General features: G+C 30.5%; 1 protein-coding gene across 1 annotated transcript in view; it reads right to left on the minus strand.

The window, feature by feature from the left end:
- Window positions 1-11062, minus strand: part of LOC131160837 (probable LRR receptor-like serine/threonine-protein kinase At1g56130) — a 41928-nt gene extending 30866 nt beyond the window's left edge. Inside the window, exons 1-3 of the mRNA XM_058116717.1 lie at window positions 10699-11062; window positions 7083-7257; window positions 410-481 (exon numbers count right to left, since the gene is read on the minus strand). Of these exons, the coding sequence (XP_057972700.1) occupies window positions 410-481; window positions 7083-7257; window positions 10699-10840 (389 nt within the window). The 5' untranslated portion in view covers window positions 10841-11062. The remainder of the gene's footprint in view (window positions 1-409; window positions 482-7082; window positions 7258-10698) is intronic.
- Window positions 11063-18894: the final 7832 nt, after the last annotated feature.

Consider the following 18894-nt stretch of genomic DNA (forward strand, 5'->3'; position numbering starts at 1 on the left):
CTTTTCTTTTCTTTTTTTGGATCTACATTTATTAGCGTCCGAGGGTATGAGGAGTACCGTCTTTTCACATTTTTATGAAGTAAGAAAATAAAATTAGAGAAAAGTATCTTTACATTAGGGAGAAACATTGAATTTAAATTTGTATAGATTTAGACAATATGTAATACAAAATTATGTTAAATTTTATCTAAATTTACACAAATCTATATTTTAAATAGAAATTTATACTTCCAAATATAGTGTAAAAGTTATTTTTTGATTTTCTTATGATTCTGCAACATAGAGAGGATTAAAATTATTTAATGGTAAAAAATAAAGAGGTTTGTCCATGCATCTACATTGTAGAAGGGAGTAATTTATCCCAAGAATGCAAAGCAAAAAAGAAAAAAATACGGGAAAAGCTTCTTACAAAAATGTGAGAGAAGTCAAAGCTGTGATGACTTCCGGAATTTCTCCTCTTTTGTTCAAAGCATACACCCTCCTGTTAACATATACAAATTGAGAGAGAGAGAGAGAGAGAGAGAGAGAGAACCAAACTAAACTAAGTTATATGGTTGATATACACATGTCAATAATGAACTTTAAGAAGTAACAATTGTAACATGGTGAGAATATTAGCACACTTAAAGTTGAGTTCTACAAATGCAAAGAGAAGCCAATAGTAATTATACTTTTGAGAAGCTAATAGTAATATTTTAAAAAATTAGTTTTTCAGTTTTACTACAGTTGCATAAAATAAATAAATAAAAAAAAATATTTTAACACTATTTACATATGAAAATAGTTTTATTTTTATTTTGAATTTTTTAAATAATTACAATATGTCACCTTATTTTTAATATTTTTAAATTTAAAGAGAAGCTATAAAATATCTTTTTTTTTTTTTTTTAATTTCTAACTTATTGCTATAACTAGGTGAGTATGAAATTCAGACCTTAAACTTTGATTTGTATGGATTATGCACTCAATTTCTTCAAAATTCATAGAAATCAAATCCAAAGTCCCAAGATTAGTATTTTCAAATAATATTTTATAAAAATATTATAAAAAATTAGTAAATCTATTATTTTTTGTAATTATTCTAAAGTCTAAAAATAAAACATGAAAAACTTGTTTACATGGCTAAATAAACAAACTCTTTATTATCTACTCTTTTAATATGAAACTTGAAAATTAACATATAAATTGAGACTTTTACAATTGTTGAAAAAACTAGAACAACTTAGAAAGTTGAACATATTCTTAGGATTTGCTTAGTTTGGGGAATAAATTTTATTTTTATTTTTACCTTCTAATTTTTTTTTTAAAAAATAGCTTATTTTTTTACAACATTTATATAAAATAAATAAACAATTATAAACAATTTTTGACAATATTTGTTTGTGAAAATAATTTTATTTTTACTTTTAAAATTTTTAAATAATTTAAAAAAATCGCCTTATTTTTTAATTTTTTTAATTTTTATAGAAAAGTTTGAAACATCTTTTCATAAATTTTTTAAAAAAATTTTGAACTCTTTGCATATGTAAGGGATGAAATTTGGATCTTACACTTTAATTTATGTATATATCTATATATATTATATAGATATATTTAAATTTCTTCTAAATCTACACAAATCTAAATTTAAATCCTAAATTCATGATTGCAAATCTATCTTATATAAAATAAAAAATAATATTTACATGTTTAGATAAGTTATTTATTTATTTCATATTTTTGAAACAAATATTAGAAATAAAAAATAAAATTTTTATAATTATTTAAAAAAATTAAATATTAAAAATAAAATTTTTTACAACTAAAGTGAGTCCTTAATGGACCCTACATCCATGAATGGCACTATTGCTCTATATTTTGGTCAATTTTAATCCAATAATTATATAATTGACGCAAATTTTATTGCGTTCATCCACTCCACATTATGGACCCTACAATCTACATCCAATGAATGGTTTGAAAAGTCTGACACAATTGTTCTGCATTTATAATACTTTTCAATAAGAAATGCATGTATTATTGGTGTCATGTCAGATCTGAAAAACAACATAAGTTTTTTCCCATTTTTAACTTTTTTTTTAAAACTATATTAAATAATACCTCATTTTAGAAAATATTCCTAGAATGATTCTGATGTAATCTCGTATTCCAAATAGCGAGATTTAAACAAATCTCGCTACTTCAAGTAGCGAGATTTGCCACGTGTTACTCCAAAATATTTTTTAAAAAAATTATTATTTAAGATTATTTTTAAAAAAAACTGAATAAGCTTGTCAATCGCCATGCATGTCTACCCCTAAGCTGGGTTGGCTCATTCCGTTGTACTTGCCTTCACCATTAATTATCTGTTACCAGCTAAAAACAAAAATCAAGCAGGTGACAGAGGCAGGTGGCGGTGCATAATGCTGCCAAAACAAGTTCCAGATCCCAAGAGGGTAGGGTTGCAAAGGGTAGCTTTGATGTATGACCGTATGAGTTTGCCCCCCGCCCCCCCCCCCCCCTCTTTATGATTTGATGTTTTTGGAGTTCCTATTGTTAGACATAAAGGAATGAATAAGAAAAATTGATGGGTTTGTACACACGTCCGGGGGACGGCAATGGCCTAAAAGTTGAGGAGTCACTTTTGTTTTTTGTTGCGCCCACCCCCGTCACAAGGCAGCAGGGAGGACGCGAAGGCGAGAAGGGGGGGGAAAAAAAAAAAGGGCCGAAAAAAGAAATAAAGGAGCGAGAAGGGGGAAAGAGGGGGGATAACGAACGAAAGAAGCGAAAGGAGGGGGACAGGTGAAACGAAAGCGGAGGGTGGGGAAAAAGGGGCGAGAGAGAGAAGGAGGAGACGATGATGAGAGATAGAGAGCCCTAATGGGGACGGGGGGGTGAAAAAAAAGAGATGACAACAATACATTTCCGGAAAAAAAGAAAGGGATAAGGAGAGGGCAGTGTAGGGAAAAGAGGGGAGAATGAGGGGGGCGAGGGGAAAAAAAGAGGGAAAAAAAAGAGACGAAGGGTGCTATGGTTTAGAAAAATTTTTTTTTTAAATAAACTTAACAGTTAGAGTAGACATGAGTGCATTTTACTTTGTGCTCAAACAAAAAGAAAAAAAAGGGACACCTCTTAATTTTTAGCCATATGAACGTGTAAAAAAGAATGGCCTTGTCAAAAAAATATTTTTTTTATTCTATTATTGTTTTTTTATAAACAATAGGAAATCCAAAAACATCAAATCTAATGAGGGGAAAAATAGTTAATTTCAGACCATCAAAGTGCCCATTCTAACCTACCTCTTGGGATCTGGACTTTTTGTGGCAGCATTAGAAACCGCCACCTGCCTCTGCCACTGGTAGTTAAGGAATAGCTGTAGCGGATAATTAATGGGATGATTGAAGCAAGGAAGCAACGGGAATGTAAGACAGACCAGCTGGTATACGGATAGGAGTAACCGTCTTTTCACTTTTTATAAGTAAGAAAATAAAATTACATAAAAAGTAAATCTTTACATTAGGTATAACATTGAATGTACATCATTTTGCGTCATAGTCGGTGTAGACAATATGTCCTACAAAATGCCTTGTTAATTATATCTAATATTACACAAATTCTAGACTGTTTACATAGAAAATTTATACTTCCAACAAGTATTTTAAAGATTTATTTTGGATTTTCTTATGGGATTCTGCCACATAAGAGGATGAAATTATTTAATGGTAAAAATAAGAGTTTTGTCCATGCATCTACTTGCGGTGGAAGGGAGTAATTATGCCCCAGAATGCAAAGCCAACAAAGAAAACACGCCAATACGGGAAAAGCTTCTTACCAAAATGTGAGAGAAGTCAAAGCTTGGATGACTTCTCCGGATTTCTCCTCTGGTTTGTTCAAAGCAACACCCTCCTGTTTAACATATAGCAATTGAAGAGAGAGAGAGAGAGAGAGAGAGAGAACCAAACTAAACTAAGTTATATGGTTGATATACACATGTCAATAATGAACTTTAAGAAGTAACAATTGTAACATGGTGAGAATATTAGCACACTTAAAGTTGAGTTCTACAAATGCAAAGAGAAGCCAATAGTAATTATACTTTTGAGAAGCTAATAGTAATATTTTAAAAAATTAGTTTTTCAGTTTTACTACAGTTGCATAAAATAAATAAATAAAAAAAAATATTTTAACACTATTTACATATGAAAATAGTTTTATTTTTATTTTGAATTTTTTAAATAATTACAATATGTCACCTTATTTTTAATATTTTTAAATTTAAAGAGAAGCTATAAAATATCTTTTTTTTTTTTTTTTTAATTTCTAACTTATTGCTATAACTAGGTGAGTATGAAATTCAGACCTTAAACTTTGATTTGTATGGATTATGCACTCAATTTCTTCAAAATTCATAGAAATCAAATCCAAAGTCCCAAGATTAGTATTTTCAAATAATATTTTATAAAAATATTATAAAAAATTAGTAAATCTATTATTTTTTGTAATTATTCTAAAGTCTAAAAATAAAACATGAAAAACTTGTTTACATGGCTAAATAAACAAACTCTTTATTATCTACTCTTTTAATATGAAACTTGAAAAATTAACATATAAATTGAGACTTTTACAATTGTTGAAAAAACTAGAACAACTTAGAAAGTTGAACATATTCTTAGGATTTGCTTAGTTTTGGGAAATAAATTTTATTTTTATTTTTACCTTCTAATTTTTTTTTTAAAAAAATTAGCTTATTTTTTTTACAACATTTATATAAAATAAATAAACAATTATAAACAATTTTGACAATATTTGTTTTTGAAAATAATTTTATTTTTACTTTTAAAATTTTTAAATAATTAAAAAAATATCGCCTTATTTTTTAATTTTTTTAATTTTTATAGAAAAGTTTGAAACATCTTTTCATAAATTTTTTTAAAAAAATTTTGAACTCTTTGCATATGTAAGGATGAAATTTGGATCTTACACTTTAATTTATGTATATATATATATATATATATATATATATTTAAATTTCTTCTAAATCTACACAAATCTAAATTTAAATCCTAAAATTCATGATTGCAAATACTATCTTATATAAAAATAAAAAAATAAATTATTTTACATGTTTAGATAAGTTATTTATTTATTTCATATTTTTGAAACAAATATTAGAAATAAAAAATAAAATTTTTATAATTATTTAAAAAATTAAATATTAAAAATAAAATTTTTTTACAACTAAATGAGTCCTTAATGGACCCTACATCCATGAATGGCACTATTGCTCTATATTTTGGTCAATTTTAATCCAATAATTATATAATTGACGCAAATTTTATTGCGTCATCCACTCACATTTATGGACCCTACAATCTACATCCAATGAATGGTTTGAAAAGTCTGACACAATTGTTCTGCATTTATAATACTTTTCAATAAGAAATGCATGTATTATTGGTGTCATGTCAGATCTGAAACAACATAAGTTTTTTCCCATTTTAACTTTTTTTTTAAAAACTATATTAAATAATACCTCATTTTAGAAAATATTCCTAGAATGATTCTGATGTAATCTCGTTATTCCAAATAGCGAGATTTAAACAAATCTCGCTACTTCAAGTAGCGAGATTTGCCACGTGTTACTCCAAAAATTATTTTTTAAAAAAATTATTATTTAAGATATTTAAAAAAAAATGATAAGCTTGTCAATCGCCATGCATGTCTACCCTAGCTGGGTTGGCTCATTCCCGTTGCTTACTTGCTTCACCATTAATTATCTGTTACCAGCTAATCCTAGCCAGTGACAGAGGCAGGTGGCGGTTGCTAATGCTGCCACAAAAAGTCCAGATCCCAAGAGGTAGGGTTGAAAGGGTAGCTTTGATGGTATGAAATTATTAGGTTGCCCTCATTATGATTTGATGTTTTTTGGAGTTCCTATTGTTAGACAAATAATAATAATAAAAATTTATTTTTTTGTACACCACTTCCTTTTTACGTTCATATGGCTAAAAAGTTTAAGGAGTCACTTTTTTTTTTTGTTGAGCAAAAAAGTAAAAATGCAGCATGTCTACTCTAATGTTAATTTTTTTTAAAAAAAAATTTCTAAAAAATAAAAAATTAGCTAATTTTTAAATATTTTTTAAACTAAATAAATAATTAAATTATTTTTACATTTAAACTAAATCTTTATTTTTTTAAAGTTTTCATATATATATATATATATATATATATATATATATATATTCCCAATTTGTCCTTTTTTTTAAAAAAAATATATTAAACAATACATTTCTCGGAAAAATAATTGATAATCTATTTAGTTATGGAAAATATTTATAATATTTCTTTCTAGTTTAAAAAAAATATTTAAAAAATAACTAATTTTTCATTGTTTAGAAATTTTTTTTTTAAATAAATTAACAGTTAGAGTAGACATGCAGTGCATTTTTACTTTTTTGCTCAACAAAAAGAAAAAAGTGACTCCTTAAACTTTTTAGCCATATGAACGTAAAAAAGAATTGGTGTACAAAAAAATATTTTTTTATTATTATTATTTGTCTAACAATAGGAACTCCAAAAAACATCAAATCATAATGAGGGCAACCTAGTAATTTCATACCATCAAAGCTGCCCTTCCAACCCTACCTCTTGGGATCTGGACTTTTTGTGGCAGCATTAGCAACCGCCACCTGCCTCTGCCACTGGCTAGGACTAGCTGGTAGCGGATAATTAATGGTGAAGCAAGTAAGCAACGGGAATGAGCCGACCAGCTAGGGTAGACATACACGACATTTAAAAAAAAAAAAAAAAATCTAAAATAATAATTTTTTAGGAAAATAATTTTTGGAGTGACACATGGCAAATCTTGCTACTTGGAGTAGCGAGATTACGTCAGAGTCATTCTGAGAAATACTTCCCAGAATGAGATATTATTTAATATATTTTTTTTAAAAAAAGTTAAAATAGGAAAAAACTCACCCCATCCCCATCATGTATATACCCAAGGAAAAACTCCAGTTTGGTCCATCCTCGCGCATGCGCATGGTTGGAAAATTTTCGAAAGAAGAAAACTGAAGAGAGAGAGAGAGAGAGAGGTTACATACAGCTTGGTGATATGGCAGGTGGCGCCACTGCAGTCGCAGACAATGGCAGGATTATTAGAAGGGTCCTCGAACATGCTTGTGTTGACAGCAGATCCGGTGCAAGGGTTCCCGCTTATGTTCCACAGCGGCACTGCCTCTGCATCCCACTGCTGGAGTAGGGAGTTCAGCGCTCTCGCTGTCGCCACCACACCACAAACACACACATAAGCTTCCTCTGTCACTTCCAATTCAATTATGATCTCTTATATAATTCAGTCTATAGATTTAAGTTGAGGTAACACGATGTGAATTTATACTAGTTAATACTAATTAAGGCTGAAGGCGCATGCATGACAATATACGCCAGTTTAAATGCAAGCCTAGCCAAATTGCGAGGACACTGAACCTCAACATGATTTTCGAATGCGTCTGCCGCACTAAATGTATGCCTAGTTGAATTTATTGACAAGTAGAAGGGGACAAGCTATATTTAGAGAAGAGGGATAGAGCCCACATCCTACCACATTCAATGTGGAAGGAAGCTTCAGCAATGGACTTTAGCCCTTTAAAGGAGCCGCCTCAGCTCAGCTTATTAAATGAAGATATAATTGTTTTGTACAACCAGTGATTTACTTGAAAATTATTAGTTAAAGATGAAAATATATATTTTAATATTTGTTAAATAGAACTTTTAAACATTTTAATATTAGCTAAATTTTTACATTGAAAAAAAATGACAAATGATGATAATATCACATCATCTAAAAATTTCAAACAAAAATATTTCACATAATAAACGCCTCACTCTTGTAAATAAGATTTCTAATATATATATGAATATAAGGGACTTAGTTTTCAAAAAGTTACAAAAAAGTCACCTAACTTAACTCCCATTTGCAAATATATAGAAAAAATTTAGATTCTTTTTTTTAAAAACAAAAAATTCTTATAAAAAATATTTAAAATTTTGAAAATAATTATAATGGGACGTTTTTATTAGCATATAGAAAACTTAAAATTCAAAGGAGAAGTATTTCTACAACTAAACTTTTACAAGTCAAACTGAAATTTTATTAAATTTCACACAAATCAATGTTAAAGACTCCCAACTCGCAACAATTTCGCCGGTGCTTCAATGCTGTTGAAAAAAATTGGCACAAAAAGAAATACTGCTTACTAGGGAAGCGAGCTAAACAATAAATGACGAAACAAATGATGCATCCTCTCCTCATGCTCCCTGGCTGGCCGCCCATAGACGACAGCGACATCCCTTATATATATATATATATATATAAAAGAGAAAGGGCAGAGCCCGTTGATCATATGCATTTCAAATGTTAACGTCATTGTCATTCTTTCAAAGCTCCGACTCTTCTGAGTTCTGACCTACCACCCTTTGGTTTTTTTTATTTTTATCCTAAAGCCTGTTCTCACTCATGCCTTGTTTGCTGCCCAAAATTCTGAATGCATGCATGGTCTCGGCCTGTCATCTTAAAGTCATGTGTGGGGTTTTTTTGCACTCTTACAAGTGAATATATATGGATTATACTTTTCAAACTAAGATGCAAAAAATAATGGGGAAAAAAAAAAAAAGAAGGGAAGAAATTTACTTACTTTATATTCACATGTTAAAATAAGAGCGACTTGAGATGAAAATCTCAGGAGATAATTAATATATCAAAATTTGTCTCTTAAAGGCTAATGTTAAAACTTGAGACTTGTATGCGTCTTAGAGGTCCTAGGTTGGATGGAAATTTTAAATTGGAGATATCATATTCGAACCTTAGAAGAGGATAAAAAATAGATATATATATATATATATATATATATATATATATATATATATAATTAGATATAGAACTTGAGACATTCAGATTAGAAATTTTGAAAATAGAAAGGTAGTGAAAACGAGTGTAAAATGAGAGATAGAGTAGCTTTTATGGTGTAACTTATACTCACATTTTTATTTGAAAATGTGAATTTCTCAGTTTGCATTTGTGTATTTTGACAACTTTAATTAAACTGTAAAATTAAGGCTCAATTAAACAGTAAAATTAAGGCTCAAAAACACCATCTTGCGGTGGATGAAAGGATATTTTCACATGTCAAATGCATAAACTAAAGGGCTATAGCCTATAATAGGTTTTGACATCTATCTACCTATGCAAGGGATACAGCTATATATACGTGGCCTAAACATATTTTAAAAGTGGGAATGGTGCGAGTTGCGTCTCACATACATTAAAATTTTGGGACTCCTTTATTTTAATTTTCTCTTGGTCTTAGTTTACTTTGCATGCTTTTTTTTTTTTTAGTTGTATAGTTATATATAAATAAAAGCAAATAGATGCTCATTAATAAATTAGGAATTGAGGTCATATTTTAAGAATTAGGTTAATAAATTAAAACAACTTTAATCATATATTTTTGTTTTTTTTTTCTAAAAAATATAAAACATTAAAATATATATGAGGGGATAAAAAAAAAGAACAAAGGATTTACTAGATGAGGCATGCACCATGTGCGCTCTGATTGAGGACACAAATTTTGGCTGCTAGTAATTAAAAGGAAGCTCTGTATTCCAAAACAGCGTACTCCCAAAAAAGACAAAACGATTTTATAAATTATATTGAATTTGGGAAAAGTTAACGTATGTACAGAGTGACCCTTCACAATATGGGACCTAATTATAAATTTTTAATATTTTATTTAATTTTTATTTTTATTTAAAATTAATTTTTTAGATATATCAAATAATTTTAACCACCTTATCCACCAAATACATAAATTTCATAAATAATTTTAATATTATTATATTAAAAAAATTTAAGAAGTCCTAAAATTTTTGGAGCGTGGGCAAGGGATTAATGAAGAGCCGGCCATACATATTTCCACTGATAGCTTGTCAGAGGATTATCTGTTCCGAGCAACGTCACCCCTCTGCCTCTTTATCATTTTTCTAATCTTTTTTTGTTTGTTTACGAAATTAATTCATTATCTATGTTTTTCTATTGCATAATTTAATAAAAAATTTAGAATTTTATGTCGCCTGCCAACCTCATCAACACTTTGGAATTTCATGCAGCCATAATTATTGTATGGTGGGCCAACCTCATCAACTATGAATTCGCTTTTTATTGATATTTTTTAGAATGTCCAAAAGTAAACAGATTTATGGTAATTATGGATTAATTACAAGGCAATTATGCGATGTTTGCACGTTAATTATACAGATAATGACAGATAAAATTTCTATTTGCCACTTGAATTAGGTGTGTATGTTAATAAGTAGTATTTTTATATTTAAAATACTTATTTTTCAAAGTAATTCAAAGCTTTTTTCTAGCACCGATCTGATTAATTTACGGGGAAAAAAAAAAAAAAAAACAATCACGGAACTAGTTTTTCCTCAACTAATACCATTAAATATTTTTTTGACTTGTTTAATCAGAACGCTTTGAAATATAAGCAATTACATGTTTAAGAAAAGCAACTCACTCCGGTCACAATTACTCATAGAAGATGATAAGGTTTTTTGAAATTTTGTTTTAATTTTACATGTTTAAAAAATTTATGGAATGAAGACTCCACAAAAAAGAAAGTATATATAAAATATACACGAGAGAGAGAGAGGTACCTTCTGATGGGTCTGTGGTGGGAGTTTGAGCATTAGAACGTTGGGGAAACAGAGAGAAGAGGAAGCAGATGCAGCAGAAGATGGCAGCAGCAGCAGCAGCAGCAGCTGATGAAGGGCGATGTAATTTCAACACCAAATTCATCCTTTACTTAACTGATTACTACGCCGTACGATGAGATGAGAAGCGACTTCAAGCACAGGCACAGGCACAGGAGAGAGAGAGAGAGAGAGAGAGAGGATAGAACTTGACCTTTTGAAATGGCCACCTGCTTGCTTGTAGGAAAAAATTTAAGGGCAAAAATAAGAGAAGAAGAGAGTGGAGGGGTTGTTGGGAGAAGTAGAGATTATGTTTTCTCAAACGACCTTTCTTCATGTGTTTTTTATTTTATTTTATAAAATATTAATGCTAGTTGTTCGGCCCTCTGCACGTGGGCTGGTGTCCCCTCGAATTTCATACCAAAAACTTTTTTCTTTAAAAGGTAATTTCCATCATAGTAAAAATAAAAAAGATGGAAGTATCTTAAATGCTTTTTAACCTCAAATCTTCATTTAATTGATGACGAAATGTCATGTTAATACTTAAATTTATATATATAATTATATTTTGATGCGAGTTTTAATTAATAATGTGCGTCTTAGATTTGCTACTTTATCTGGAATAAGGAATTTGTTTTGAAAAATAAATAAATAAATAAGTTCATTTTTTATTTCTATTTTATTTTTTCTATCTAAAATATTATTACAATTTAAAAAATTTTCTAATTTAAATACAAAATTTTAAAAATTATATTTTAATAATGTGTGAAATCAAAATTTTTCTTTTATTTCTTAGAAGAATGAATTAGTTCAAATGAGAGAAACTCAAAGTAGAAAGAAAGAGAAAAAGAATAGTCATGTTGAACAAGAAAATAATACAAAAGAAAAATACAATATTACAAATGAAAAGAATAGGGAGAAACAACATGAGTTATGTCTTTTTGGAGTTTCTATATGTACAAACAGAGAAAATTAGTAGGAAAGACTAGAAGCAAGTGTGTAAGGACCCGAACCCGAGTGAGTTCTTACATAAATTTTTTTTTCAATGGACATAAATAAATTTAAATTATTTTTATTATCAGAACACTAATTAGTTTTATTACAAATATATGTATCAACTATTAAAATGCAAATTTCTAAAATTCTAAAATATACAAACATATTCTAAATTGTATTATACTAAATTTTTATTCTACTCTACTCTTTCTATTTCCGTCCATGCACTTTTATACCCCATTTGTTCTTTAAATTCTCATTTTTCTCCTACTCTTCTTTTATTTGAAAATCATTTTGGGAGAAAATATTCTTGGGGGTTTTATGTGAAGAGGTTTGAGCATATATCATATACGTATATATTGCTTGATGGTCTTCTTCTTTCATTTGTGATATATTTTCAAAGATTAAAATATCTCCTAGTCTCTTCTTTTGAGAACCATTTTTGGGGAAAATATTTTTGGGGTTATATTTGAAGAGGCTTGAGTATATAACATTCTCTATATGTATATTGCTTGAAGGCCTTTCTATTTTTCATGTTTTCAAAGATTAAATTTCTCTCATATTCTTTTATTTGGAAAAATATTTTTTGGAGAAATTTATTGTGAATAATGTCTTGAAAGCTTGGGCTAATATTCTTGCTCATATATTTTGCTTGAATGCCTTCTTGGGATTAATTTTACTAAGGACAATCATTTTGAAGAAAACCCTAATATTCTCCTACTCTTATTTTGACATACATTTGTTGGAGAATTTCTTTGGGTTATACAAGAGGGAGCCTTGAGCATATATCAATTTAATATATACTTGCTTGAGAGGCTTCTCCTTCTATATTATAAAGGTCAATCATTTTCCAAACTCTCAAGTTTTACTTGAAAAATATTTTGAGAGAAAACTCATACTCTACATGAGCTTCATTTCAAAATCATATGAGAATGCATATTAGATTTTAATGTTGTACATCTCTGCTTGTATTTCATAAGCATATTTTATGTACAAAATGATTTTATTGTAACGGTTCGGTTCAGCCCGTTAATTGAATTGGGGAGTCTCAGCCCCACATGTGAGACCGGTTCGGTTCAGCCCGAAATTGAACTGGGGAGTCTCAGCCCCGCAAGTGAGACTAGTTTGGCTCAGTCTAGTAATTGAACTGGGATTTTCCTCGCGCCATAAGGAGAGGATGTAAAAGGCTTTTGCTCCGCCCGGTTAAGTGAGCAGGTATGGTGGAATCCTTGGGGGTAAGCCCAAGGCGGGGATGTAGGCTGGTTTGGCCGAACCTCGATAACAAATCTGGTGTCGTTCTCTCCTTATCTTATTTAAATTCTTACACTTTAATTTTAGCATGTGTATGAATGTTTATTTAATGTCGAAATTATTTTTATGCACACATTTGATTTAAATAAGATACTGCACATGTGTATGTTTGCTTTTATTGTTAAACTCGCTTTACATACATGTGTATATGTTGAATGGGATATGCTACTGTGGTGAATCAGTGAATTGTTTAAATTAGTCAAAAAAATTTTAAAACCCAATTCACTCCCCCTCTTGGGATCACACTAATTCCAACAGTAAAATTTTATAAAACTGTTACTCTCTTCTATAATAGTAAAATTTTATAATCATATATTATAACTGTTAAATTGAACTTTTTAACTTTTAAAACTATAACTATAATACTCAATCATGTATATATTTCCTTATTAAATTATTATCTAGTCACAAAAATACCTTCATTCACATAAACATATACTTTTCCTTAAATTCATCAACAGTTCTATATACGTAATTAAATATATATATATATATATATATATATATATATATATATACACACACATGTACTGTAAAAATCACTCTTATGCCTATTAATCGTAAGTCATGTTTACCCCCATAATTGGATTGTGCGATTCGAAGACTGGACTTAACTGTCTTACCAGCCAAACTAAATCAACGTACATCATCATTAAGTGAGATTTTCCCTATTAAACTCTAGTCCGATCCAGATGTGCACTCAAGAGAAATCCACTATCATATAAAATCACTCTATAAACAGTGTGAGTGCACTCTGATCCGTTTAAACTTTAAGCTGTGGTATTGAACGTTCGTGATTTTTGGTATCGTCTATGTCATAAGGAGTTTTGAAAACATCTTACTATAGAATTTATGAAATTATTATAATATCATGAAAATCTCATTTTACTCATATTTTTCGTGAAATATGCAACGTAAAAATCAACTCATGTCATTTTTAGTCATATTTTCGTGAAATATATAATGTAAAAATAAACTCATGCCACACAATTTTCATGTTAAAAATATTTTCTTGAATAAAAATTAATGTTGTAAAATACCCGAGGGGTTTAGAATATTTCTTGACGCAAGTATATTAAAGATAAAATTAGTATAATTAAACATGCGTAAAAATAAATTTGGGAGAATTTTATGAAAATGACTAGCATAATCAAAATTTACTTACAAAAAATTTGGGTATAAATAAAAATCTAACATAGACAACTTTACTTACCAATAAACTCGAGTATAAATTTTAATAAAAATTTAACATAATCAAATTTACTTACAAATATATTTAGGTAAAAATTTTAAATAAAAATATAATATAATCAAATTTACTTACCTCTTACTTAACCTTGTACTACGATCACAACGAATATCTTTAAAAAATGAGATCGAAAAGAGTGAGTGAGTGAGAATTTTAATTATAATAAAAATTCTCCCTCCACCACTAATTCATTCACTCACTAATTCTTCTCTTCCTTTGAAATTTTTTTTGTGAAAAAATGAATGTTGAGAGCTTCCTATTTATAGGAAAATTTTGAGGAAAAAATTTGAATTTGTAAAAGTGTGGGGAGGGGTGAAATTATAATTTTTTTAAAATTACGGAATGAACATTGATGGGTTAGGTATAGGTTAGGTATGGGATGAGGATGAGAATTATGTGGGAAATGGGAGTACTTGCCGACACTCCCATTTGATTAATTTTTAATAAATTTACTTAATTAATTAATTAATTAATTATTTTTTTGAAATCATTATTATAATCATTGCTATTATTTTTAAGTTATGTTTTAGTAATTTTTTTTTTATGAAAAAGAATTAAGTTCGAATTTCAAAAACTCATGTGGGCCCCACACAACTTTGAGACCTAAGTGGGTCTTACGTAACTCCAATAGTTTTCACACAATTTTATGAATCCCACATGGCCTCAGGATTCATGTGAACCCCACACGGCCTCGGGATTCATGTGGGCCCCACACGGTCTTGTGGCCCCACATAGAATACCTATATTATTATTATTATTATTATTATTATTATTATTATTATTATTATTATTATTATTATATATTTTTATAAATTATGTCAGTCAAAACATTATTTTATGTATATGTTCTTATTTACGTGTACAAATAGTGTCTATCATATTTATCCTATGAAATTTCGCTTTGACCAATTGTCGACCTCCAGGGAGCGACTGAGTCGCAATGATTTCTGAGCATTCGCTAAGATAAGGTCTTTCTTAGGCATTAAACATGGAATCAAGGATATTACAGAAAGGCACTTTTGTATTGATATTAACTTAATGACCATTTTTATTATTTTATTATTATTATGCTTTAATCGTGTTGACCTAATTGGTCACACCGAGTTTTGATTATGACAAATACTCTTGTTATTAATGGTTGTATTGAGAATTGCTTGCAGGTTCACCTTGTGCGCGCTTCAGGACTAAAAGACTTATCATGATGACGTGCGGTGTTTGTGCTGATGAATGAAGAATCTTGTGCTGCATTTGTATTTATTATTCAGTTTCTTCATTCTGGGATGTAATTTTATTATGGACTGTACACCTATATGGCTTATAATAATTTTTAACATGCATGATAGGTAGGTATGCTCAAATCGACCTTAGTTGGACTTTAGGTACCTACACAGACTATAGAAAGACCTTAGGGAACATCCTTCAGTCGACTGAAGGTTGACCAACATCGAATTTTTTCGGTGTCTTCAAAAGGACCTAAAAATGACCATGGGACACTCACTATTGCACATGCATGTGTTAGAATTTTGAATAGGGTGTTTGTTGCATGAAATAGGACCAAAATGCACAAAATGTGCACACCTGGTCAACCGACCTATCAAGTATATTTTCAGCCCGGTTGACCGAACCAGTGTCTGGTCAACAGTTTGACCATGGCTCGGTTGATCGAACTTCTTAGTTCATTACCTATCAGTCGATCGAACCCGGACCAGGTCAACAGTTTGACCACAATCCGGTCGACCGAACTAATATAGTTCATTTATGCCCGGTCGACCGAACTCCCTTTGTATCAACTTGTTGACCTCCTGGTCAACCGAGCCCAAAATGAACGCCAAAGCTCTGGTCGACCAAGGGTCCTCGAGAGATGCCCTAACTACCTGGTTGACCGAACTTCTCAGTTCAAAATGTCCCGGTCGACCAAACCGCGCAAAATTGAAAAATCACCTCGAACACAATTGTTCGATCGACCGACCCTAAAGATCATTTTTGGCTCGGTCAACCGAACCATATGAACTTCGGTCGACCGAACCCATTCTGGTCGATCGGTGCTCTCGGGTTGCCTTGTAATTTTTATCGTGGTCAACTAATTTTAACAGGGTTAAAATAATTAAAATGTCATTAATCTTTTCTAATTATACCCATTGTGTCCCCAAAGGTCAAAAAATCCTCCTTGCCTATAAATACTTGTTCATTTGTCATAATTAGTGAGGATTAGCAAATTTGATTAGGGAAAAACTCTCTCAACTCTCAAAACCCTATATTAACCAAATACTTGTAAACACTTACATACTCTTCTATCTTGATTTCTCTAAGCATTGTGAGTATTTCTATATGGCTATAGTGCGTAATCTTTCTAGCTAATACTCTCTCTTGGTATAAAGTTTGATTGATTTTATTTGAGAGTATAGCCTAAAGTTCTTCCACGGATTTCATTTGATAAATCTTGTGTGGGAAGACTTTGAGGGTTGTGGTTCTTGCATTATAGTTGCAAGTTACCTAAACCTAAATTTTGTGTGCAAAAATCCTTTTGTAAAAAGCTAGTCTTTCAAACAACTCCATTGTGCTTTAGACATTGAAATATCCTATTAAGTTTGTTTGATTTATCTTGCTTAGCATATTTGAAACCCTGATATGAATTTGTGATATTCGAATATTGTGTTTCAAATCTTGCTTAGATACACACTCTAGATCTTGATTGATTATTATACTTGATTGAGTGTTTAGCACACATTAGAGCACTGCGCATATCTACATATCATTCGTGCTTGCTTTATTGATTAAGCTGTATTGGTGCACACATTTGCTTTTCTAGAAGCATATTTTCGTGTACAAATTTTATACATATTTGTTGTATTTTTAGGCACGGGCCTGAAGAGGGAGACTAGCCCTTTGAAATAGTCCCGGAATGGCTTAGACCTGGTTAGGAAACCTAGGTACGTCATCCTAGTAAGGCGTGTTGGTTGAGGTCAACCTCTTAATTGACCTAGTTGTAAAGGTTGAGGTCAGCCCCGAGCTAATTGACCTAGTTGTTTAGGTGCCGCTCCACCCGTTAAGTGAGCCTATAGTGGTAATCCTTGTGCTTGTTGGCCAAGGCGGAGACGTAGGCAATTTGGCCGAACCTCGATAACATTTCTGGGTGTCGTCTCCTTTATTTCATTATTGTTCATGCTTGGTTAAATGTTTATTATAGTTTAAATTCCACTGTATATTTACGTTGATTTATTTTACATGCACTAGATTGACCTTAGGCTTGTGTAATACTATTGTTACTGGTTTAACATTGGCGATAAATTTTAAATACCCAATTCACCCCCCCTCTTGAGATTGCACCAAAGCTAACAATTGGTATCAGAGCGTCACAACTTAGACTTTGACGTTATTTAGTAAAAGATCATGATGGCTCATGTTAGTGCATCCCCTTCATGTGAGGGAAGTTTGGTCACACACCCACTTGTATTCTATGGTAATGATTATGCTATATGGAAATTTAGAATGACTGTGTATGTGAAGGCTTTAAATTGGAAATTTTGGACAGTCATTAATTAGGGTGATTGTATGCCTACGAAATCCATTGGGTGTACCGATGTTCCTAAATCTGAGTGTGAAACGAATGACCATGATGGGAACTTAGTACAGGTAAATTTTGATGTAATGAATACCTTACTGCATGCTTTAGATTCTAATGTTTTATGTGGGGTTATGGCTTGTAGTAGTGCTAAGCAAATATGAGAAGAACTTGAGAGGAGATATGGAGCACCCATGCAAAACAATGTGATCTTGCCGTGTGACTCAAGCTCTACCAATCCTAAAGGAGCTAACCAGTGCTTTGTTGCCTTAACAGATAATGAGGTTATCTCTGTTCCTTCTGCTTTAGTAGATAAATTTAGTAATGATTCATGTGATGAATTAAATGATGCATCTGATACAAGTCTGGAGAGTTAAAGTACCACCTAGTCCTAACCCATCGAGAATAAAAGGTAGAAAAATGATATGGGTTGTTAAGAAAGAAAACCCCTTGAAATTCAAGGAAGAATTTACTCAAACAGGAATTACATGATCACATAATTCTTCCTTAGCGTTTAGGATTAGCCATAGGGGGTAGTGTTGACAAAAGGCATAGGAAGTGGTTCGGGCTGAAAATGTAAAATCTTAGTATATGTCTACTATTTAAAATCTTACGTACTAAGTATTTGGAAAATCAAGCCAATACGGAAATTCAAGCAAAATAACCAATTTGAAGTTAATGCATATATTCATTGGTTAAAATATGAAATCATTGGCTGCTTGAATAAAAATCCACTTCCAAATGAACATGACATGTTTGTCTTGTATTTAAATTCCAAATTGCTTAACTCACACTTAAATATGAACATCTAACGTTAAGCATATTATGTCCATTGCACACATTTGAGTTTTAGGGAATCCATCCTGATATATATCAGTTAAACCTAAACTCATTTTTGAATATAAAAGCCCTAACCTTAGTCTAGTCATCACTCTAGGCTTAAAACACTATTGATCATAAATTCCAAATATTTATGGTGCTTATTAAAAGAATTTAAAAAAAAAAAAAAAAAACTAGAGGCATCTACTGGGGGATTCAAGTT

The sequence above is a fragment of the Malania oleifera genome, chromosome 7 (assembly GCF_029873635.1).
Source record: "Malania oleifera isolate guangnan ecotype guangnan chromosome 7, ASM2987363v1, whole genome shotgun sequence".
NCBI classification, from domain to species: domain Eukaryota; kingdom Viridiplantae; phylum Streptophyta; class Magnoliopsida; order Santalales; family Ximeniaceae; genus Malania; species Malania oleifera.